The sequence below is a fragment of the Mesoplodon bidens genome, assembly GCF_964165515.1.
Source record: "Mesoplodon bidens genome assembly, chromosome: 9".
In the NCBI taxonomy this organism is placed as follows: Eukaryota; Metazoa; Chordata; class Mammalia; order Artiodactyla; family Ziphiidae; genus Mesoplodon; species Mesoplodon bidens.
In genome coordinates this window covers 36,764,213-36,789,027 of record NC_138166.1, presented here as the reverse complement: position 1 = coordinate 36,789,027, position 24,815 = coordinate 36,764,213, and the positions used below count along the sequence as shown (strand labels likewise).

General features: G+C 37.1%; 1 protein-coding gene across 1 annotated transcript in view; it reads left to right on the top strand.

Annotated features, from left to right (window-relative positions):
* The first annotated feature begins 4,793 nt into the window (after positions 1-4,793).
* The window catches only part of AHR (aryl hydrocarbon receptor), a 46,544-nt gene continuing 26,522 nt past the window's right edge, over positions 4,794-24,815 (top strand). Inside the window, exons 1-2 of the mRNA XM_081244644.1 lie at positions 4,794-4,958; positions 15,645-15,832. Coding sequence (XP_081100770.1) covers positions 4,894-4,958; positions 15,645-15,832 — 253 coding nt within the window. The 5' untranslated portion in view covers positions 4,794-4,893. The remainder of the gene's footprint in view (positions 4,959-15,644; positions 15,833-24,815) is intronic.

The following is a 24,815-nucleotide window of genomic DNA, read 5'->3' as shown; positions in this document are numbered from 1 at the left end:
TACTTATTGAAGAGACTGTCTTTTCTCCATTGTATATCCTTGCCTCCTTTGTAATAGATTAGGTGCCCATAGGTGTGTGGGTTTGTCTCTGGACTTTCTATTCTGTTCCATTGATCTATATTTCTGTTTTTGTGCCAGTACCATACTGTTTTGATTACTGTAGCTTTGTAGCAGAAAAAGCCATGTTATTACATAAAAATTGCTCATAGAAAATTTTAAAATCTTAGCAAAGGCCACAGACCACACTTTGAGAACCATGTTCTACAGTGGTGATATTAGAAGTAGAAGGTGATAGTTTCTAGAAAGTGGCAACTCATTCTTTTTTTTTTTTTTTAATGGCATTCTACTACAAAGCCTGATTTTATTGACATAGTAAGCACAAATTTTAAGTGAAGTGCATGATGTCACTATTAAAATGAAATGAATTCTGAAAATCTTACTGATACTCTATTTTAATCCTGGTATAAAGATCAATTAGTAAAATAAAGTCAAACAGAATCCTAAGGTCAAACAGGAAATAGGGATATGGAAATAGGACAAAATAAGATAGCAAAGGATTGTATTAAATAACTAACAACCTTAAAAAGGGTGGACTTTTAAAACAGTAGATTAAGATTGATTTATGGGATTTTGTACATTTAGTATATCCCTTTTCTGAAAAAGCACTTTAAGGTACAGAATCGATAAATTATGTTTTGTTATACATTTTTCACCCTTAAAGTTCCTATGCAAGGAGGAAATTATTTGTTTACACTTTATACATTTTAGACAGAATGGCTATGGATAATAATACAGAGATGGGGAAATAAAAGAGAAGGTAAGATAAAGATGGTTGATTCTGTGCCCCTGGAATTGCTAATCCATAAACAGCAAACTCCTCTGTATGCACTGTCTTCTTTGGGAACTCGTTCCACCTTTTGCCTTAAACTAAAATCTAGCTCTCCCCAAGGCTATCAGCTCCCAAATGGTGCCTAATTATTTTCTTTCATCACGTATACAGGATATAGTGTTGATGTCCACCTAGTTCCCCATTGCCACATCCTGGATCACTTTTACCTTACAGTCTTGTAAAATTAAAATAAAACAAAAACCATCACCCACAAAACACACCTGTCCCTTTGTAGGTCATGCTACCTCCTCATCACACCTTCTTCATCTTTCTGATCCAAAATTACCAGCCTACTCTATCTCACCCACCACTCTTCTGTCCCCCAGCTTCTGTAGAGTAATGTTCCTCAAAGTTTATGTACCTTTGAATCACCTGGGTGACCTTATTAAATTCAGATTCTGAGTCAGTAAGGACACCCAGAGATTCTGCATTTCTCATAATTCTCATGAGAAGCTGGGGACCACTTCGAAGAGTAAAGCACTAGAGGAGCTGTTTCTGTTATTTATCTAAACTACAGTTATCCTAACTCTCCCTTTCTGCTTTGGCACTCTTTCCCTCCTGCCTTTACTATTTTTAGTATCAGTTCTTCTTCTTAATGTTCTTTGTCTTTTTTACACAGTCAGTTTCAATCTCTCTCTCACCTCTCTCTCATCTGCTTAAGTACCACCCACTTAAAAAAAATATATCTATATCTATATCTATCTATCTATCTATATATATATCCCAATTTAACCCTTTACTCCCCCTAGCTGCCATCCTAGGTCTCTCACTTTCACAAACTTTTTTAAAAAAACAATTGTCTGTGTTTGCCGATGTCACCTCCTCATCTCCAGTTCAATTCTGTTCCCACTTCCGTGTGATTTGTAGGTCCATTAGCCCACCAACGGTGTTCACTAAAGTTACAAATTACCCCATTTTGAGAAGCCAAAAAGGACATTTCCAGTTCTCATCTTATTTGAACCTCTCAACAGCATTCAATACTGTGAACCACTCTGACATTTTTTCCACTTTGTCCTCCATGACAAAAGTCTCATTTTCTTGTTACCATTCTAGCAAATCTTTTTCAGTTTTACAGCACCATAATCTTCTATCCGGCAATTAGATATTACATACTGAAATTTTTTGGTGCCCAGTCCTCCTTTTCTAGCATATATTTGCACCCCACAACCTTCATAATCTCTTCTTTGTCACTTAAATGCAAAGGATTTCTGAGATATTCTCCAGCTCACACACCTTTGAGTTACAAACCTATATATCCTACGGCCTACTTGACCCCTTTGATGTCTCAAAGGTACCTCAAACATAAGAGATCCAAGCTAAACTAATAATTTCCCACTGGCACATGCCATTATTACATAGCCTGATACATAGTCCAAAAAGCTATTATTGTGTTTTTGACACATCCTCTTCCGTCATTGTCATATATTCATCCTTTCCATCTTTCAAGACCTCCTCAAATTCTATGGAACCTATTCACTTTTTTTCCATGTACACTATCACCTCCACCCTTGTATCAGTAATTGTCATCCCTTGGCTGGGCTACTGCTAATGGTTTCCTAAGGAGTATCATTTCCATTCCTTTCTGCTCCTCCTCTTTTATCTGTTCTATACCCTGCAGATATGGTGATATTTTGAAACACAAATTTGATCATATTTGCCCTTCTCCCCTGCTCATCCTGAACTTGTTTTAGTCCATCATACTACTTACCAGGCTCCTTCCCACTAAACAGATGTTGCTTGTACTATTTCATTGGCTTGGAATGCCCTTCCCCTCTTTTCTCCTAAGACTTTATCCTTCAGCCCGCAACTCAACTGTCATGATTTTGGGAAAGCCTATCTTTGTCTCAATGACTAGGTCAAATTTCTCTACTAGGAGACCATACTGAATTGTGTACGTCTCCATTACAGTATTTCCTGAGAGTATGGTACTTTTCTGTTTTTGTTCACCATTGTCTCCTCAGTACTAGAACAATCTTGGCACACAGGCATTACCCTCAAAATGTCTCTTAATTGAATTAATGTGTGGAGGGGATAATTATCCACAATATTTGGGTAGGAATTGCAAATGATATGGCATTTGAGTTGGGCACTCTCAGTGTTATTATTGAAGAATAAGGTGGAGGAAGATGAATTAGGGATGTTGCTAAGCACAAAATTCAATAGCATTTGCTGGAATATTTAGATGTAAGTGGTAGGGGAGTTGAAGATGTTTCATAGGTTCATTGGAGAATGGTTGAGCCAATGACAGAGCAAGGTTTCAGCTAAAGAAATTCATGTTCAATTTATCAATGTTCTGAATTTGAGGTAACAAACTCACCAGGTGGAAATGGTTTGATGACATTTTAAAATGTAGGAATGGATATGGTGTGAGATTTCATCTAGACATCTTAGTCTGGTTGCCCTTCTGCTCCTGACAGGCAAAACATACTCCTCTCGTCATTTATTTCCTTATTGTCTATTCTTTCTTTTTTTTCTCTATCCCACTGTCACTTCCCTGGACTTTTACCTGGACTAATTCAACAACTCCTTAACTACTCTCCCTGCATCCAGTCTTGCTCTCCTGTAATCCAGTTTGCACTTTCATTCCAGAGTGACTTTTCCAAGACACCAGAATGTCATTTTCCTGCTGTGGATCCTTAAAATGTTTCCATTGACTGCAGAATAAAATCTGGACTCTTGATCAAAGCTTTATGATTTGATCCTAGAATTCCTGAATTTCACTTGCAGTTCCTCTCTCCAACCATACCAGACTACTTATCCTCAAATGCCTCCTGCTGCCTTTCTTCCTTGCTTTCTACCTTACTGAAATCTGACTACAGATTAACAAAGTTATTCTGGCTGGGGAAAAAATACTATACTGACTAGTATGGAGACAAAAACCAAACCCAAACGAAAAGACAAGTAAACGCCTAGCCTTCAAGTTCAACTCAGATGTGGCCTCCTGCAGATTTCTTCTCTAGGAAAATTTATAGTTCCACTGGTTATCTGCCAGCTCACGGTAATTCTTAGCCCAAAGTTAGCTGCGTCACTGTCTCTTACATAGGTGAATTTAAGCTCACTATTTGACATTTCTATCCTTGAGACTGTCTAATTACAAAGCGTTTGGCTACACATAATTTGTTGTCTCACATCTTTCTGGGCTGGAAATGTGTCCACAGATTCCTTCCCTTGACCTCAAGAACATGGATACCGGGGGTGGGGGAGGGGGTCATTACGCCTTGCGTCATCACGTGCCGAGAGGGTGGGGCCCTCAAGGGAACTGTAAGGAAGGGCGGAGTCAAGTAGAATGGGGCGGGGCTGCTAGGGGCGGGGCTTAGAGAGGAGGGGCCACGGGGCGGGGCGGGGCCAGAGAGGAGTCGGGGGTGCTTCTGCCATTCAGCCGGTGCAAGCGGCGGCGGGAGGCAGCGCCTGTCGAGTTCCCTCGACGCTAGGTTCCGAGAGCGTCACTGGGACCACCGGCTCAGACCAGGGGCAGACGCGTAGTCGAGCGGAAGCTGGTGGCACCGAAAGCGGCGGCCGGAGTCCGAGCTCCAAAGGCGGGAAGTACCCGGGATCGGGGAAGCCCCGGGAGCAGCGCGGCGTCGCCTCCCTTACCCAAGGGGCCGCGGCGACGGTCACGGGGCGCGGCGCCAGAGCGCGCGACCCAGGCTGGGATTCCAAACAGGCGGCCCAGGCTCCTCCTCCATTCGGGCCGCCTCACCTGCGGGCAGCGCTGCGCCGCCTCCGCTGGTATAGACGGCACCTGCGTCGCCTGGCTCACCGGTCTCCGCCCCTCGACCGCCGGCGCCAGGCCCGGGCGGCGCACTTGGACTCGGGGCTGCGGGAGCCAAGGCTCTTGGGGTGCGGCGTCTTCGCCACCGCCCGGGGAGGGTGCAGGTGGAGCGGGCGCGGCTGCGTGGAACCCGGCGCCGGCCGCCGCCGCCGTCGTCCCGGTCGCCGCCGGGTCCCGGGAACCGGGCTGTCCGCGCCCGCGCCCGGGGAGGAGCCGCCGCCAGCCGGGCACCATGAACAGCAGCAGCGCCAACATCACCTACGCCAGTCGCAAGCGGCGGAAGCCGGTGCAGAAAACGTGAGTGTCTGGTGCGCGTCTTCTGCGCGGGGGTGGGCGCTCAGGCGCGCAGGTGCGGGAGGCCGCTCCACCCGCGCCCACATCCCCGCGGCCTGGGGATTAGGTCCCTTCCCCACGCAGTCCGTGGAATCGCGATTTGGAGGCCGGTCGAGAAACCCAGGCCTTGGGCTTTTCCGTGTTTAAAGATTGCATTTAAAAAATTGTGCCCCCCGTTCCCCAGTCTCCAGGGCACGCGCACCCTCGCACCCCCCCCCCCATTTGTAGCACTGTTCACTGTGCTGTGGTCCTAATTTGTTGACAGCTCTGGTCTGCCCTGTGGGGCTGGTGGATTAGTTAACCTAAGCCCGTCTTGAAATCCCCTTTCACATTTAATATCCTCCTCGGTTAGGTTAGAGGAGGGTCACCATTCGTACTCCTGATGCGGGGAGATGCTTTTAAGAGCTAAACACGTGCTGTCTGCAGTAAAGGGAATGAGTGCTTCTGAAGGTATTTTTTAGTCCGGTGCAACTGGCTTTCCGTTGCACTCTTATTTGGCAGTAATTTTGTAGCGCTCAGCGTGAACGCTTCGGTACAATGTATAGAGATGGTAGCAGTTTTGAGTGAGTGTAGTAGCCAGAATACAGTAACGGATTTGTATTTTCAGTCACCTTTTGGGGGAGCTTTCTTATCACTTTGGAGGTGGTTTTAGGGTCTGTAAATGATTTGGAGCTGGAATTATTGAAACAGACGTTTTCATTCTTAGCATCTTTCTCTAATTCCCTTCTCCCTCTATTTCCAAGTTTAGTCAGTTCTGATAGATTACAAACTTAGATTTTTTGTTTGTTTGTTTTGGTGGGGTATTTGTGTGAGATGGCAAATACTTTTTTTTTTTTTCAGAAGAAAGAAAAATCCGTGCTTGAGACAGATTTACTTTTGTGAATTGGCAGTATTCATGTGTTTATTCCTAATTATTATCCCTGAGTTATTTTACTTCACATTTTTCAAACTTGCATAAACAATTTTCAGAACACATTAAACAGTTACTCAGAACAAATCAGAAGTGTGCATTTGGCTTAAAACTTAATTTAGGTCACTAATCCAAACCAGAAAAATAACAGTTTAAGATTAATATTTAAGACCAGTTTAAAAGTTAAATTATTCTGGAGTTTTAATTTCCTTTTAGAATTTCAGTGATTATAGGTCTTCAGATCTAGACTTGGCATTAACAGAGGATATTCATCTATAAATAGACTGATTAAAATTTGGAAGACTTATCCTGCAGTGTGGCCGACATTAGGAATACTGCCGAGTCAGCAGTTTTTGTCTTGGCAGTTCTGTTGACATTGGTTTACAATACTTGCGTTTTATAGAGTGGTTTCTTATATAAAAATGTATTTGTCTAATTTGACTTTGTCCTTAGTGGTTATTTAAAATTGAGAGGCGTCACAAACACTTCTATGTATTTATTAATACACTAGTATACTTGGCATTATATATAATAGAGTTATCATAGGTTTTATGTATATGGTCAGAAAACCTGAAGGTGTCCCTGATGGATTTTTAAGTTACTGCATTTCAGTCAGTGTGTTACAGAAAGACCTAGATGACTTTAAGAGAATGCTTTAATTTTTATTCATCATAAAGTTTAACATTTTTGGCTTCTCGTTAATGTTTTATTAAAGATTTTTCCTTTAAACATAGTACTGTACATTTTCTTTTATTTATGTAAGATGTACCTCTTATTACTTTATCTTAGCATTTTAATATACTTTCTAAGATGTTAGTATACTTGTATTTAATCATGTTTAGTACAATACAACTAAAGCGTTTCCACATTCACCCTTATTTTATTTAGCTAGTATAAATGTTTATCAGATCTTTATTGAGCATCATGCGTTGCTTTTAATCATATAAATGCCTTAAAATGTCACTGTTCCATAAGAAAAGCCTAGTGCTGGCATTTACAGAATCACATGAAATTGTTTATAAATTGTTTTTACCAGAATGAAAAAATGGTTAACTTAAAATGCAGTTAATCAAAGTCCATTTTAAGAATGGGGCCATAAACCCAATATTAAGTTTAATGTGTTTTTTTAGTTAAATTACTAGTTTGTGGCTAATAGGCTCTATAATATGTTGGCACATTGTCAGAAAAATTCATCTTGTTTGAGCTGAAAATGTTATTGAGATCTATTTAACTTTGACCCCTTAAGTCAGCCATTGTATCTTACTTAAAGAGAAAATATGTTGTAGCATAATTATAGGACTGTTAATAAGATGGCCATTTAAATATACAATTCCATAAAATTTTGGAATCAAGTGGGTGACATAATTTTAACCTGAAGCTCTTCCAATCTTCAATGGAATTTATTAAACGGGATAAACGCCCCCTAGTGGCAAAGTCCAACGTTGCAAATTATCTTAGTACGAAATATATTTTAAACGTGTTAAATTTAATCCCACTAAAGTATATAGTAGACACTCAGTAAATGTTTCTTTTCTTTTCGGAGTAATGAAAGCTAGAATATTAAAGGATATGAAGCAACCTTGCATCTGATCCATGTTCCTAAAGAAATTTTCAAAGATACCCTTAGGAATAGGTTCTACTGTTTCCTTACATGTTCCTTAAAATAACCCTGCTCAAAAAAAAAAAAAGAAAGAAAGAAAGAAAGAAACAATTTGTTTTTACTTAAATCCTCTTCTTGTTTTATTTTCTTTGGAGATGAAAGCCTTTTTGTACATTTCTTTAATTACTTTGCTGCATGAACGTAGGTGAAAAGCACACTATTGAATTAAATAGAGTCTGGGTTTGTTTTCCCCTAATGATAATAACTTTGGATGTATTTTTGTAGTTTTTAAGTTCTATTAATACATAAAAAGTTTTAGTGGTACTTCAATTTACGATATTTTTAGAAAATTAGTGCTGAATATTGGCAAATAATAGGTGTTGAGTAAATGAAATCTACACTTAAAAATGATATCAGCAGTGGTGGTGATCAAGCCAGCCATCATGAAGTGTCAGAGTTAGAAATAACTTCTCAGCCTTAGTTGACCCTTTTTACTTTGTTAACACACTAATAACATTAGTATAAAAGCAGTGTCTTCCTTGCTATGTTTGCTAAATTGCTCTTCATTCTATTGAAACCTAATGAACCTCACTTACACAATACCTACTTAGTTGAATAAAATTGTTTTACTGAAAATGTTTGATATAAACATACTATGATAAAATTTCCTAAATAGCTTCTAAAATAAAAATATAGGTATTTTTAGTTACATAGTTGTTTCTCCACTGTTGTTTTTCTTTCAAATAAGCTTTGTTCAGATAGTTTATACATAGTGACTACAAAGGCTCTCACATATTGGACCTATGAAATAAGTAAGTGAAAGTGATTAGTTATTGGTAACATTTATAAAAATAAATGGTGTAAAGAGGAAACAGTGAGCACTAGTTGAAAAAGCGCTAGTTCTAAACTAAAATTGAAAAAGTACTAGTTCTAAACTAAAAGATGAGGTCTACTTTTCTCACTTGTATAGGTCTGGGCAAGTGATTGACCAATAAGGCAGGCAGTCAACACCTACATTGCCACTCTCGCAACTAAAATTAGCAGAAGAAGAGTATTTTATAAGCTGTAAAGACTTCTAACAGAAATATAGATTCTATTTTTAAATAATTTCAGCTTACATTATCACAGAGGAATCAATTCTCCTGTGAAACAGTAAGAGGCAGTATATGATTGCATTCTCAATTGTGGGTAATGAAATGTGCTACTCCACTGGTGAAAAAACTTACACAGTACATGCTTATTGGTGCATGTAATTTAGACACTTACTTAGAAATTAGTACCATGCAAATCGTTAACAACAGTACCTTTCTACTTCCACTCTTCTTTTAAAATTGATATTTTTGCATACTGGTTTTATATAACAAAAAAGTACTGTTTGTTAGTACTTATTGTGACATAAGCATGCACAGTGCTTTACAGACATCATTTTATTTCATTTTTATAATAGTAGTATGAAAAGGTATTGTTATTTCAGTTTTCCAGATAGGGACCTGAGGTTCAGATTCAAAATTGTTAGGTAGTAAATGAAAGGATGAGTTTTAATATCAGATTCCAGGTCTTTTGGCTCCAAAGCTTACGTTCATTCCAACTTCGCAGTGCTGCCCAGGTAAGTTCAGTGATGCATATGGTACACCCATATACTAGGGATTTCCTTAACGCTCACTGTTTCCTCTCAAATAGTGCTCTGAAATAAATGATTTCCCTTTGCCCATACATGATTTGTGCTTGCTTGACTCCATACTTGCATTCATGCCCTTTCTTCTTAGAGTCTTTTCCTCCTATTTTCATTGATGTGCTAGCTACCTCCCCTCCTTTAAAACATTGTTTTCAGTGGCTGCATGGTACTCCCTTCTGTCAAAGTTCTGTCATTTATTTTGAGGCGGAAATTCTGGTTATTTCCAATCTTTAACTATTTCACCTAGTACTTCAGAGAATGCCCTTGAGATGTGTGAATTTCTATGTAAATTTTTAGTTCATTCCTTAGGAAAAATTCCTGTAAGTGGAAATTTGGGTACAAAGATATGATATACTTTTACGGTTGAGCCAAATATTATGCTCTGAAACATGCTGTCAAATTACTCTGCAAAAAATTTCCATTCCTATTGGTAGTCTGTAGGAGTGCCTATATGCTTGCATTTTTGCTTTAAAAATATTAATTGTCAACTTCATAAGCAAAAAAAAATGGGGTAGATAATTGAACTTCTATGTTGGGATTGTATGTGTGGAATAATAGTGAGTATGTTTGCAGAGTTTTCTACTTGAGATGTCCTTTACATACTGATTTTCTTTGTCTTATGTTTTTCAGTTGTTTTTCTTTTTTTTTTTTTTTTTTTTGCGGTACACGGGCCTCTCACTGTTGTGGCCTCTCCCGTTGCGGAGCACAGGCTCCGGACGCGCAGGCTCAGCGGCCATGACTCACGGGCCCAACCGCTCCGCGGCATGTGGGATCTTCCCGGACCGGGGCACGAACCCGTGTGTAGCCTGCATCGGCAGGCGGACTCTTAACCACTGCGCCACCAGGGAAGCCCTCAGTTTTTCAGTTTGCTCTTTTACCTTATTTTTAATGAAATACTATTTTGAAAAGTATTCATTTTAAATAACATATGCACATGAAAAAGTCAATAATGTGTATAATATTAAGTTTAGCATAGTAGGCATTATCTGTTGATGTTTTATTGTGATAGTTATGGTTATTAGTGCTATTTACTCTCTCCTCATCCTCTCCGTATAATTTTATCACAATTTTGGATTAAATTCACATGCAGTGTTTCCTTAACTGTAAGTATTGTTTATTGCTGAGTTAAGTAATATAGTATGATTACATTTTCCTTTCTGTTCTCCATTGTCATTGATTTCACTTTTTACCTAATTTTCATCTTCATATTATTTATGTCTGGGTTTAGCTGTGTCTTAGGTTTATCCAAGACACATTTTGTGTGTCTACCTCTGTTTTCTTTGTTTGGCATGATCTTCCAGAGAGAAGGGTAGTTGCAGAAAGCCATGTACTCTGCCATCATGAAACTGGAAGCGATTTACCTATCTTTAAGACCTGATGTAGAAGCCACATTTCCAGGAATCCTTCCCCCATTACTCTACCTGTACGTGAGCTCTTACCTTCCTGAACTCTGCAGCATCACTTTTATGGCATCTACATTATTGAGCAACACATTATGTTTGGTTTTTGGCTTGTTATAGAATGTATCTCCTCCTAGTAAGAAAGACAAGCTCTGTAAAGATAGGTCTACCTTTTATTTGTCTTTATAGCAACCAGAGCTTCCTAGTACCATATACATAGTAGGTATTTGAGAACATTTACTAATTTAACAATTGGCCACCAGTTAAAAATTTTCATGTTTTAGTGATGTATTCTATGTGGGTTCCAAGGGAAATAAAAAGAAAAAAAGTGTATATTTAAAAAAGAAGAGGAAAAAGGGAACATTCTTAATGATTTTTTTCCAGGATTTTGGAAGTAACAGTGATTTCTAAGGCATATTTCATGTTCCAGTTTTCATTGTTAAAGTCTTGTGCTAAAGATTATATGCTGTTTGTACCTCATCACCACTCCTTAAGCATAGCAAAAGAGGGAAAGGGAAGAACCCATCACAATTGTAGAGCGGCTGCAGGAGAGTGACTGAAGAATTCAGACTCCTTACAAGTAACTGCCAGCCAGAATTCTCAGAAGTTTTTGTAGACATGTTTTTGCCTCACATAGGGAAGTAAAATATCCAGCTGTATTCAGAGTAACAGTGAAATTTGACTTAATTTGTGTCACAGATCCCCTCTCCAATATCACATTAAGTATATAATTTATGATGATAAACATTCAACATTTATATTCAGAGATAAATAAGTATGCACTGAAGCCATGGGGAGGAAATGAAGAATGAATGGGTTTAAGAGTTGGGCTTAATGGGGTGTACGTGGTATGGTAGAGAGATTTATCGAGAAATACTTCAATTTCCTAGATGTTGGAATGAGAGTCATACCGTAATAGATGCAGAGAAGCAGTGCCCAACTTCTGAAAAATATGAATGTGAGGACATTCAGGTACAGGGACTGGAAATAAACAAGTTACTGGTAAGTAGACTGAAGCAGTGAGAGTAGATTAAATCACCCACAGGAAAAAGCCGATAGAGCAAAAAACTCAGTACTGTGATAGGTAATCTTCGTTAGAAAATGCCACCTTAATCTCAGGATTACTGAAACTTTGTCTTTGCGTGTCATTTTGAGGTTTTATGGTAAATGTCATGAAAATATAAACACTTACAATTACAGTAATTTATGATTAAACTGGGTTGTTATGTTTTTCAACTTTGTTTCAAACCCTGAGCACAAGTGATGAGCCTAAGAGACATTTTAGCCTGGGATATTAAAAAGGCATTAAAGAGAGCATGCAAGCTGGCACTGGACATGCTATTGGGCTTGTTACTGCCAGTACTTATGGCATGCAGGGCTTCTAAAACAGAAGCATGGCATGTAGTCAGCTCAAGTCTTGCTTTCACAACAATTTTGATTTACAGGTTGGGACAAGATTTTTGAGGTTAAGGTTTAAAAAAATAATAAATTGCTCCTTTCCCTGATCGATATCTACAGTCTCTCTATTTCAGGAGATGTCTGAATTCCAGATATTCCAAATCCAATCTTGCGGGGACACTTATTTACATTTCAGATGTAGCCTTTTATTTAAATAGATGGTTGGCAGTATGTTTTGGCATAAGTTTAAAGACAATACAAAAGTAAAAGTACCAGCATAACTCAAGTGTAATTGATGTAGAATTACTCTCTATTTTTAATTACTTGGTGCATCTTTAATAGGTGTGGATAAGTATGAAGTATTTTCACAAAATAGTTCTGAATATTTCTCCTAAAATCGGTGACAGGGTGTCTCAAATCTATTACTTCAGCTTTAACAACAGTGGATTCGAAATGACAAGTCCAGTGGGCACTTCTCAGGCCTGACTTTCCTTAATAACTGGGTGCATTTTTTTTTTTTTTTTTTTTGCGTTATGTGGGCCTCTCATTATTGTGGCCTCTTCTGTTGCGGAGCACAGGCTCCAGACACGCAGGCTCAGCGGCCGTGGCTCACGGGCCCAGCCACTCCGCAGCATGTGGGATCTTCCCGGACCGGGGCACGAACCCACGTTCCTATACCTAGGAAGTCAGCACGTCAGTTTAGTTGAGTGAACACTTTAGTCTGGCTATGTACCGAGCTTTGTGGTAGGTACAGAGTGCTGTGTTTAAGAATCTCAAGCCAGGCCTTACTTGTTATCGTCCCACTATCACTCCCTGTGGTCAGGCTCCAAACATTTCCTTTCTGGACACTTCTGATCAGCAACCATTAATTGAGAGTCCACTCTGTGTCAAGTACTATGCTGAGCACTGGAGATACAAAATGATTGAGTTGATATTGTAATAAGAGAACAAACAAATATATGCAATATAGGTTGCATAACACTTGACTTAGGAAATTCAGTCTCAAGCTAAATATTCCATAATGTGCATAATAATACATTAGAGCTGTGGACCGTGTTGCATTGTGTATGGAAATAGTCTCATCTAGTGCAGGGTTGACTGCTGCAAAAAGCCAGTGCAAGGCAGGCAGCAATATCACATGGAGAAACACCTCTAAACCTCTTTATCCTGCTGTTATTGTTATTTCTTTCTGTGTCCGAGCAGCTTGTCTTGCTTCCATGTTTGTGTTACTGTCTTCTCCCCAGTGTTTTATAATCATTACTGGAAAGCTACCAAGAGTGCACGACTAGATTTTATTTTCAATTACGGGAAATGCTGTCTGCACAGAATATTTCTCAATGGAATGGTGCTTGAGGCATTTACATAAGATACATAAAGTACAGTAGTCACCTGGGAGGAATCCAGTGGGAGTAGGTCAGGGAAGACTCTACAGTAAAGTGATCTAACTGAGCAGCGCTTTGTAGCTGGTTCACTGCTCAGTGTTCTGTGCTTAGCACGTGTTGGGTGGTCACTGTTTACTGAAGGAAGGCAGCCCTAACCAGCTTCCCCGTCTCTCTCTTTACCCTGTGCTTCACAGATAGGCCCTCTCACAGTTCACCGTGCCTCAGTTATGCCGCCTCCTGAAATCCTGTTCACCTTTCAAGTTGTAGCTCAGATACCACCTTTTCTATAAAAATCTTTCTTCAAGCAGTTGCTCACTGTACTCAGCTCCCGTCACACTTTTTGAGTGTATAGGAGAAGAATGTTTTCCTGGACCACCCAGGACGTAGGTGCAAATAAATATTTGCTTTAACAGGTGATTAGTCAGTAGACAGTTATTCAGTGAGGTAGACATGCATTATAGGTAAAAGTTGAGATTCAGTTGATTAATTGGAGAGATGCAGTAATTAGGTGTGACTTGAATTTGAGTATACACGTGACCAGGGAAAATAGCTAGAGATATGCTCACCAATTTCTGTTAAGTATGTAGTTACACGCATAGTCTAGAGGAAGTATCTACTGACTTATTTTGTATATATGCCACTTTACCAGTTTCTTACTCTTATTTTTTGTAGAAATAACATGAACTGTAATAGAAAAAAATAGAAATAGACAAGTTCTGAAGAAATTACTGGGTAGGGACATTGAAAAAAGCCTGTTAAGTTTTCATATTACTTTCTATTATCTTTTGGCATAAAGTATTACTTCTTCATGTTCATATAACATTGAAAACATGTTGTCTAGAAATGTTTTGATTGAATCAAATTAACAGCATTATACTCAAGCCAATTTCCGCTCTTTCAGATGTAATTAATTTGAATTATCAAAAATGTATTTGTCTTCTCAGTAAAACTGGAGGAAAAAAGTCTTCATCATAAGAATGCTCCGGCTAATTCTTTATTTTTCTGGCAAATGGTGGGGTACAGATACATGATCTAAAAATTACTTTGTTTTTTTAAAAATTAATTAATTTATTTATTTATGGCTGTGTTGGGTCTCCGTTTCTGTGTGAGGGCTTTCTCTAGTTGTGGCAAGCGGGGGTCACTCTTCATCGCGGTGCGCAGGCCTCTCACTATCGCGGCCTCTCTTGTTGCGGAGCACAGGCTCCAGACGCGCAGGCTCAGTAATTGTGGCTCACGGGCCCAGTTGCTCCGCGGCATGTGGGATCCTCCCAGACCAGGGCTTGAACCCGTGTCCGCTGCATTGGCAGGCAGACTCTCAACCACTGCGCCACCAGGGAAGCCCCTGTTTAGTTTTTTAATATCTTCTCTTTTTATATTTCAACATTAGGTGTCTGATGATCTGTAAATCCACTTTAATTAATTTCTGTTATGAAATCCTGGCTAAGGCTTTTGTGTGAGGTTCAGTTTCTCATTTCTGAACTCAAGTCCTACTCCTAACCATAAGTATCTTTTTTCTCAGATGAAAATCATGCTAAATGTTGGGATTTCATTGGATTTTCTAATTGAGACACAAACTATGATGGCTAATAATTAAGAAGGATTACTGACCAGTCATAAAAGCAAAATTTGCTGGCAATTGCTGGTAAACAGTTACCCTCTAATATTTGTCACAATCAACAAATATCAATAACTAAAGTCAAATTTTTTCTCGCCTTAATATTGGAGGACCCCATTAGATGGCTGGAGGACCCTGTGGAGATGCCACGATGGCTTTGAGAAGTTGTCACTGACAGGAAAGTGTTAAATATAGGAAGCTGAGGATGATGAAGAACAGCTTTTTATTTAGGGTCGCTCCTATTTATTTGCAACATAAATGATGCCAAGATGATTTTTGTGGAGGATAGCAAAGGAGGCATAATTTTCACATAACTTACTGCAGATTTCTTTCTTCCCCCTAACAATAGATGTGTGCGAAGGGGAAAAACTCCTAATAGATTTGTTAATTGGGAATCATGTACCACAAATGTATGAGATATATAAGAGGTACTCAGCATTTTCCTGTGATGGGTTCATAAGTTTTTAATAAAACATTATGAAGGAGTTTACCCATTCCCTTGTTTTTCTTAATTAAGATATGAAGGGAGCATTTTGAAAGGATTTATGTAAACCTGAAGTAGATTTTAGATGTTTGTTTTGTTAGAAAAATAGTTGAGGAGATGTTATGTGATCAAAATTTTTTCTTTATAGATTTTAATGTATTTTATGGAATTTTGTTTGTTTTTTAGTGTCAAGCCAGTCCCAGCTGAAGGAATCAAGTCAAATCCTTCAAAGCGGCATAGAGACCGACTTAATACGGAATTGGACCGTTTGGCCAGCCTGCTGCCTTTTCCACAAGATGTTATTAATAAGCTGGACAAACTTTCAGTTCTTAGGCTCAGTGTCAGTTATCTCAGAGCCAAGAGCTTCTTTGATGGTAAGACAGAAGGGTTTAATTTTTCTACAGTCGCTTACAAAATACTTACGTTGAATACGGCTGTTTCTGCTTCTGTGTTGAAAACTGCAAAAATGAGCCTTACGTGAAAAAGTTCTGTTTATTGCTGGATAGTAAAACTTAGGTAGCAAAGCCAAATTTTTAATATTTCTAAAATCAGTTTTCTAGATTGATTCATCAAACATATGCTGCCACTTAAATAATATGTGGTGTCATTCTTTGAAAATCATAACACTATATTAAGAAGGACACTTTCTGGTTCTTCTCCTTTCTACTCAATTTTTTAAGGTCTTTTTTTTAATGGAAAGAATAAAACACATATTAACTACCATGATATATTTTTGCTGGATTTCCTTCAATATGTTTCACAGATACATCATTTTATTTATCCTTTCAAAGTTATGTATACTTCTACTGCTTTATATTAACTATATGTTTGCTCCAGGAAAATGTAATTAAATTTTTTTTCCATTGGAAAGAGCATTTTGTCACTGGAGTCAGTAGAGGTGGATTTCAGTCTCCATTGTGCCACTGACAACTATTTGACTTTAACATGTTAGCATCAGTTTACTCTGCTTTAAGCTAGGGATTTGAACTAGGTGATATTTGTTACACTTTAATTGCACAGTATATCATAGTCATAAATTATTTTAAATGGAAGTTTTTGTTTGAAAATAATGCTTCAGTGTGTCTTCTCATGTAAAATAATTCCTCGATTTCTCTTTTTGTCTGTTTATATGTCAGAAATAGATATTTTAGGAACTGTTCTGTCTTTTAAATATACCATGTCATTTTACCCATAGTAGTAAAGAATTAATGGTAAAATCTCAGTGACATGTCAGTGCTCTTAAACTTTAACGTGCTCATAAATCACATAGGGACCCTGATAAGATGAAGGTTCTTATTCAGTAGGTTTTGGTGTAGCCAGAGATTTTGCTCTTCTTACAAACTGTCAGATGATGCTGATACTGCTGCCCTTGACATATTTACAGATACTTGAATTTGCGATTTGTGTGTAGAATATTGCAGAACAGTTACTTCCCTTTAGGTTTATGTTTAGATGGTTTGCTGTGTTTAGTCTGAGCATCTTTTTTATTTATCGGTTTGTTTGCATGCTCTTCATTTTAGATTAAAAATTATATAGTTTTTTTTAGGTGAGAAATTCTTTTATCATATTTAGAGTCAAAATATCCCTTAAAATATTTGCATTTTACAGTAAAAAGGATAGCAAAACACAAGATCATGTACGAGCTTAAGTATTCAAGTTTTTGAAGAGCCAAAAAGGAAAAGGAGAATAATGGACTACCACAAAGCTGTAGTACAGTAATAAATGCCTTTAGGGAGTGCAGACTAAAGCAATAAATGTACTCCTTGGGTTTCTGATTCTTGGTCAAAAACTGCTCGACTAAATGATTAATATAATCCAATTACGAAGTTGCTTGGCTTTTTGTTGCTCCTACCCTGAGAAAACCATAATTCAAATAGAGTCATGTACCACACTGTTCATTGCAGCTCTATTTACAATAGTCGGGACATGGAAGCAGCCTAAGTGTCCATCGACAGATGAATGGATAAAGAAGATGTGGCACATATATACAATGGAATATTACTCAGCTATACAAAGAAACGAAATTGAGTTATTTGTAGTGAGGTGGATGACCTAGAGACTGTCATACAGAGTGGAGTAAGTCAGAAAGAGAAAAACAAATACTGTATGCTGACACATATATATGGAATCTAAAAAAAAAAAAAGGTTCTGAAGACCCTAGGGGCAGGACAGGAATAAAGATGCAGACGTAGAGAATGGACTTGAGGACACAGGGAGGGGAAGTGTAAGCTGGGATGAAGTGAGAGAGTGGCATGGTCATATATACACTACCAAATGTACAATAGATAGCTAGTGGGAAGCAGCCACATTGCACAGGGAGATCAGCTAGGTGCTTTGTGACCACCTAAAGGGGTGGGATAGAGAAGGTGGGAGGGAGATGCAAGAGGGAGGGGATATGGAGATATATGTATATGTGTAGCTGATTCAGTTTGTTATAAAGCAGAAACTAACACACCATTTTAAAGCAATTATACTCCAATAAAGATGTTTAAAAAAATTGTATAGTTTAACCATTGTGATCTGGGCAATATACACTGATTTGAGGATAATAACTTCAGGGAAGATTATACATTTAAGTGTTCATAGTAGGCACTTATGTTTTCTCTGATCTATACAAAAAGCTTTTGAATTTTCAATCTTCACGTATAGCAGACCCTTCATCTTCTAGGTGAGTCACGTGATGTTCAGTGGTGGGGTGTGTGTGTGTGTGTATGTGAGTATGTATCAGCTGTATATTTATTTTGTGATCGAGCTAGAACTAGGTTTCCACATTCCCTCTGTTGTTTTTGCTGACCATATCTAAGTTACTTCTCTTTTCTGGGAACCATATATATATAGCAGAATCCTGAGAACTTTTTCCCTAGATCTGTGATTCTCAAAGTATAGACCCTAGACAGTCAGCATTAGTGTCACCTGGGCATTTGTTAGAAATGCCAGATCTTGGGCCCTACCCTAGACCAATGGAATCATAAACTCTGGTGGTGTGGCAAGTTTGGGAGCCCCCGTGGTAGATTGTAACCCCAAGGTCAATCCCAGCTTCTTGGAATACAGTCCTGATCTTCAGCATTTATTCACATGCTGTGCTGTTTGACCTTATGATGGAGGGTTCCGTGACATGTAAGATATGGTCTCTGTCGTTAGAGGGTTTATAGTTGAGAAGCCAAGGAGGCACTATTCCTTGACTTTGGTTAAGATGTATTGACATGATCATTTTGCCTTTTCATTTCCTGCTCCTCTATAATGGGAAATCAAGTTATATGTTAAAAAGAGAAAAAAAATGTATGGGTTGTTCCCTGTTTAGAAGCAGTGGAGTAGAATTGAAGCTGCTTGGAGAATAGCCAGTGTGCCATTTCAGTATTAACATACTTACTGCTTTCTAGGGTGTCTCTATGTGTGTGAGTATGTGTATATGCTTACACACATGCATACACATACATATACATTAATATATGTATATTTAATGTAAAAAGCAGTCTCCCTCTCTCTCTCTCTCTCTCTCTCTCTCTCTCTCTCTATATATATATATATATATATATATATATATATTTCATGATTAGATGTGTATCCTGTTCAATACCTCAAGTAAAAGCGATTCCCAAATCTACCTTATAAAGAATGTCATAGTGTAGCGGGGCTCATTGTGGAATTCTCATTTGTTAAAAAGTATTTTCTTGGCTTTTCATTAATAAGTTTATTTTTTATTCTGGCTCAATGTATTCGACAGTAAGATCTTATTACCCTATTTGTGTCATTCCTTCATCAATTATCTTTTTTTTAACATCTTTATTGGAGTATAATTGCTTTACAATATTGTGTTAGTTACTGCTGTATAACAGAGTGCATCAGCTATATGTATACATATATCCCCATATCCCTTCCCTCTTGTGTCTCCCTCCCACCCTCCCTATCCCACCCCTCTAGGGGGACACAAAGCACCGGGCTGATCTCCCTGTGCTATGCGGCTGCTTCCCACTAGCTATCTATTTCACATTTGCTAGTGTATATCTGTCAATGCCACTCTCTCACTTCATCACAGCTTACCCTTCCCCATCCCCATGTCCTCAAGTCTGTTCTCTATGTCTGCATCTCTATTCCTGTCCTGCCCCTAGGTTCTTCAGAACCTTTCTTTTTTTTTTTTAGATTCCATATATATGTGTTAGCATAGGGTATTTGTTTTTCTCTTTCTGACTTACTTCACTCTATATGACAGTCTCTAGGTCCATCCACCTCACTGCAAATAACTCAATTTCGTTTCTTTTATGGCTGAGTAATATTCCATTGTATATATGTGCCACATCTTCTTTATCCATTCATCTGTTGATGGACACTTAGGTTGCTTCCATGTCCCGGCTATTGTAAATAGTGCTGCAATGAACATTGTGGTACGTGACTCTTTGAATTACGGTTTTCTCAGGGTATATGCCCAGTTTGTTGGGATTTGTTGGGATTGTTGGGTCGTATTATCTTTAATTTTAGGTACTTTGAATTACTGGGTTTTATACTTTAGTATGCATCAGCATAACCTCGAAAGCCTGTTAAAATGCACATTCTAGCACATGTTCTTTTTATGCTGATTCTTTGTAGGTTTATGTAGAACCCAGGAATCTGTATTTTTATAAGCATTCTAGATAAGTCTGAGGCAGTGATTTAACCTGGTTTTGATTATGTCCTGAATTATTAAAAAAAATTTTTTTCTTTGCCTTTAGAAAGACAAATCCAAATGTACAAAGTTTTAGAAAGACTATAAGTGTGATTTCAGGGTAGTGTGTATTCTAAGCAGTTTTGTAGGGTTGTTCAGTACAGGAACAGAGTTTGATGGAAGATGAGGGAAATAATGTGTGAAAAATCCCAAAGTCTTCCCCAGACCATCAGTTCTCTAGGAAGGCAATGCAATATTTTGAAAAAAACACAGAGAATAAAATTTGCAAGTAATTCTTATGACCTGAACAAGTACTAAATGCAAATGAAGAGACTTGGAGCAGGCGGACAGTGATTAGGATTTTTGTCTGCGGTTAAAACCACTCTCCCACTATTAGGGAAAGAGTAGAGCGAAGTGAAGGGAAGCTCTAAGTGAATAACAGGATGCAAACAGGGGGTGTGTGAATTCCTGCGGAAAGAACAATATAAACGAGTAATCATACAATCTTGTTAGAAAGGAAACTCAAGTTTTACTGTAACAATAGATATTTTTCCAAGAAAATACATCTATTTATTGTGAGTTTAAATAATCCAGCTTGGATGGGATCTTCTTAAACTTTGGAGCCATGACTACTATACTTCTAAGACTGTCTGAAAAGCAGCACTTAAGTTTCAAGTACAACATTAATCTTTATCCATTTCTAATTAATCAAAACATTCTAAAATATAACTTTGAAGTACTTGAACAAGACTCAGTCATTGTGGTAACGTTAGGAAGTATTTCTTTGACATAATTAAACTGAAATCATTTTTAATACATTTTGTAATTCGAGATTGTGCTGTATTCTAAATAGTGTGCACTGTGCTGAATTCATGAAGAAAAAGAGGGGAAAAAAGGCTTCTGCCCCCTAATAGCTCAAGGTCGAGTATCTCAGAAACTGTGACAAATACTGTATGTGAAATCCTTTAAAAATGTGCACATTAAGTATTTATAATGCAACATTTAGGGAGCATTTTCAAGGGAGGGAAAAGGATTAGAAGTTTCATTAGTTCTTAGTTTTGGTTTCAACTGAGGAACAGTGGGAACCTTTGAACGTTTAATCCTTGAAAACTCTTGAACTATATGTATTCTAGACAGTAAAGCTCAGAGAATTGTTTTTCAGTTTGTACACTCTTTATTTTACAGATGATGAAGCAATGATTATAAAATTTTCATTTTCATAATATGCTTTTTTTGGTGCACTTAAATATGCCATTTATTGCCTATTTTTCTCACTAGAATGGAAGGTCCTTGAGAATATTATCAATATGTTTACTGTTACACCTTAAACACTTAGGACAATGCCTGACCCAGAGTGAGCACTCAATAATTATTTATTAACTTAATTGTATTAACATATCTGAAAAACAATGTGGAAATTCTAAATTATATACTTAGAAATATGGCTCTAGGGCTTAGTTTTTGATGTTAATATTTTGCTATTTCCAAATAAGCTTTCTGTTAATAGCCAATTATAATTATTGGTTCTATCAATTATATTCTTCTGTATTTCTAAATGTACAAATGCAAGGAATGTTTGTTTTAAGGAATCAGCAGTAAGAAATTTTTTACATGGCTTTTAATTAATTGATTGGCTGGATCATACAGTGAAACGTGTAGAAGTATTTAAGGATTCAATCTTCTTTGAACTACCTGTATCACTGTGCCCTTTCTTGGTGCTTTCAGTACTGCCCCTTACGTCCTTGTGCCATCCTCTTTGCTCCTTTGCCTTCACTTTGTGTTCATTATCTTGTTCCTGGGCCTACGGTCTTTTTCTTCTTTGCTGCGTGTTCCTGTTGTATTAATACTTCCCAGTCGTCTGGCAATCTTGGTGTGTTTTTCAGTTTTGTCAGTATAGATAGGATGGAAAAATAGGTCTCTGGATTTAAAGGAAGAAAATCACTCCCTTTGTAAATTTGATAGATTAAAAATTCCAGAATAAGGTGATACTTTATTTTTAATTTCTGCACAGTGGACACATTTAAACATGTTTAAGGATGAATAACAATGCTATATTAATAACAGATTAATTGAAATTGTAGAAGGTGTTTTAAGTTCTCTTCAGTTTCCTCAGTAACATTGTTCTTCTGTGTTACCTTCTATTCTTCCCTGCTTATTTTAACTGTTTAAAGACTTTTGTAAATTATGTATCTTTGAAGTACTTCTGTAGTGTCTTTTGTATTTTTAGGAAACAAATTTTAAAAATTCAAAATTGCTGTTTTCTCATGTTGGTAATTAAACATAGTAAAGTGCAAATTTTGCATCTTGATAGATTAAATCAAAGTTGAGGGGAGCCTGAAGACAGAAAATGACGAAGTGGAGCTATGACCTGGCAAGTCAGTGCAGACTTAGGTTTTGGAAATATAGACTGAAAGCCTAAAATCTTTAACATCACGTTCACGCTTTTTCATCAAATTTCAAATTGTTAAAATTAAACTATCCCTTTCTAATTTAAAAAGAAAAGTAGAGAATAAAAAGAAGACCCCAGTCATAAAATGAGTTTTAGACTCACATATCATGTTACCTTTGAGATGGAAAATATTTAATAAGTTTAAATTACTTAATGACTGATCAGTCATAGTTTATTAAGAGACACGTAGATTTGGGTGGTTATACATAACCCAGTCTTTGAAATTGGTTGATGTGAAAGGAAAGGGTTGTTTCCTCCTATATTGTGTCTCTTAATGCCAGGGTCAGACAGTGGACATTGTGCTTGTTAACCAGTCTGAATCAGTATGGTAATGTTTTATTCCTAGCAAGAGTAATTTCAACATGTAAAATTTTTGAATTAGATTTCATTATCAGTTTTAAAAATATTCATCATCATGTAAGGATTGTTTAAATTATTCTACTTTTCGACAGCAATCCCCAAAATTGATGAGAATGACTAATCCACGTTCTTTGTTGAGACACAAATACCTAATGAGGTAAAAAAAGGCAGAAAAGTTTTCTTTCTTTGAGACAATAGTAAATGTCAAGGGCATGTAGTATTTGTTAATTCTGTAAAATACTCATGTATTTATTATACCATTAAAATATAGTCATTAACTGTGAAATCTTTTGCATCCTTCATTAATCTCAGTCATGAGTTACTCTTTATGACATCTCTATATTTGAGATGTACAAATTTAATTTGTGGAAAGGAAAACTTATAAACAAAAAAAGGTGATTTTTGTGTAGGCTGCGTTAAGCCTGACAGAGGTGAGCTTGAGGATCTGAGTTTCTAATTCCAAAGTTCTGCATTTGCAACTGTCATAGGGAATAGTTTTCTGGTTATTTTTAAAACTAGGCAGTGTAGGGGCAGTGAGTCATGAATCATTATAAAATGGTGATTATTTTAAGCATGTATTAAGTGTAAATATTCTACATATTGGAGTATTTTAAATTCACCAAGTCTAAAAATGCTGTGAGAGGAGAGGATGGTGAGAGTTAACTTACTTTATGTGATGATCTAAAATTTATTCAACCTCATTGTTTACCATGGATCTTTTTTGACTTTATTTTACATTAAAAATTATATGTGCTCTTTTCTTGGTCTTCCTTTTGTAGATACTTTAACAGTTCATTTCCAGTTCATTAGGTTTTCAAAAAAGAGCTATTGTGTTTATTCATCTTCAGCTTATGTGTTTCTCTGGATTTCAGAACATTATCTTGAAAAACAAATATATATGCATGTATATATATGAAGAATGAGCTTGAACAAGCAGTAAAAATGAATTAAATAAAAAGCCTTTTTAAGGGTTGATGTTTTATAAAGTTTAAGGTGTTTGTATGTGCGCTTTTTTTTTACACTCACAGGGTTTGGGTACTAACTTTATCTGCTTTTTTTTTTTTTTTAATTACTGTGTGTCAAGTAATTTACAAAACTTGCAGTATCGCAGCAATTGTGATTTCTGAATTCTAGAAATGTCCAAAGTAGGTTTGTATGCCTAAAAGATCAGCACATTTGAAATCATCAAATAGTGTTGTTTCATTAACCCATGATGTTATCTATTTTAGACGGTAATTTAGCTATGTGTTTTTTTCCAGAATTTACATTTGAAAACATGAAACTCTAACATTCATGATACCTTCCGTAACTAAAACTGTAAGATTTAGAGATTCTTTTAAATTTTAATTTATGGACTTAATATAATCAAATCCATGCAGATTGAAACATGGATGGATGAAAAGAATGGTAGGACATTCTTATTGAGTCAGGGTATCGTGGTATTCAAATCCTGCCTTTTATAGTTAATAATATGGCCTCTTTGGATCAGGAATTTAATCTCTTTTCCTCAGATATCCTAACTTACAGCAGAAGAGTCAAATTCTATGAATAAGTGAAAAAATAATTTTATGATATTTTACATAGGATACTTTTATCTCTGAGTGTTTTCCTTTGCTTTGACAAGTATTTTTTTTAAAAAGTGACAAATATTATAACAGAGTTTCAAACAACCTACACTCATTATATCCTTTATTATATGTTTTGCTTCTTGTCTCTTTTAAATTTACTGCTTTAATAGGTTTTCTCTTTGATCATTTCCTAGTGTTATATGACTCTAGGATCCTTGATCCTTAATTGCTTGGCCATGAACAGTTCCAGTTGGTCATAAATTTATGGGCTTAGCTTTCTTTTTTAAACAGAGATTACCATTGGGGGAATATTAAAGCCAGCCAACTTTCAGCAATTTTCT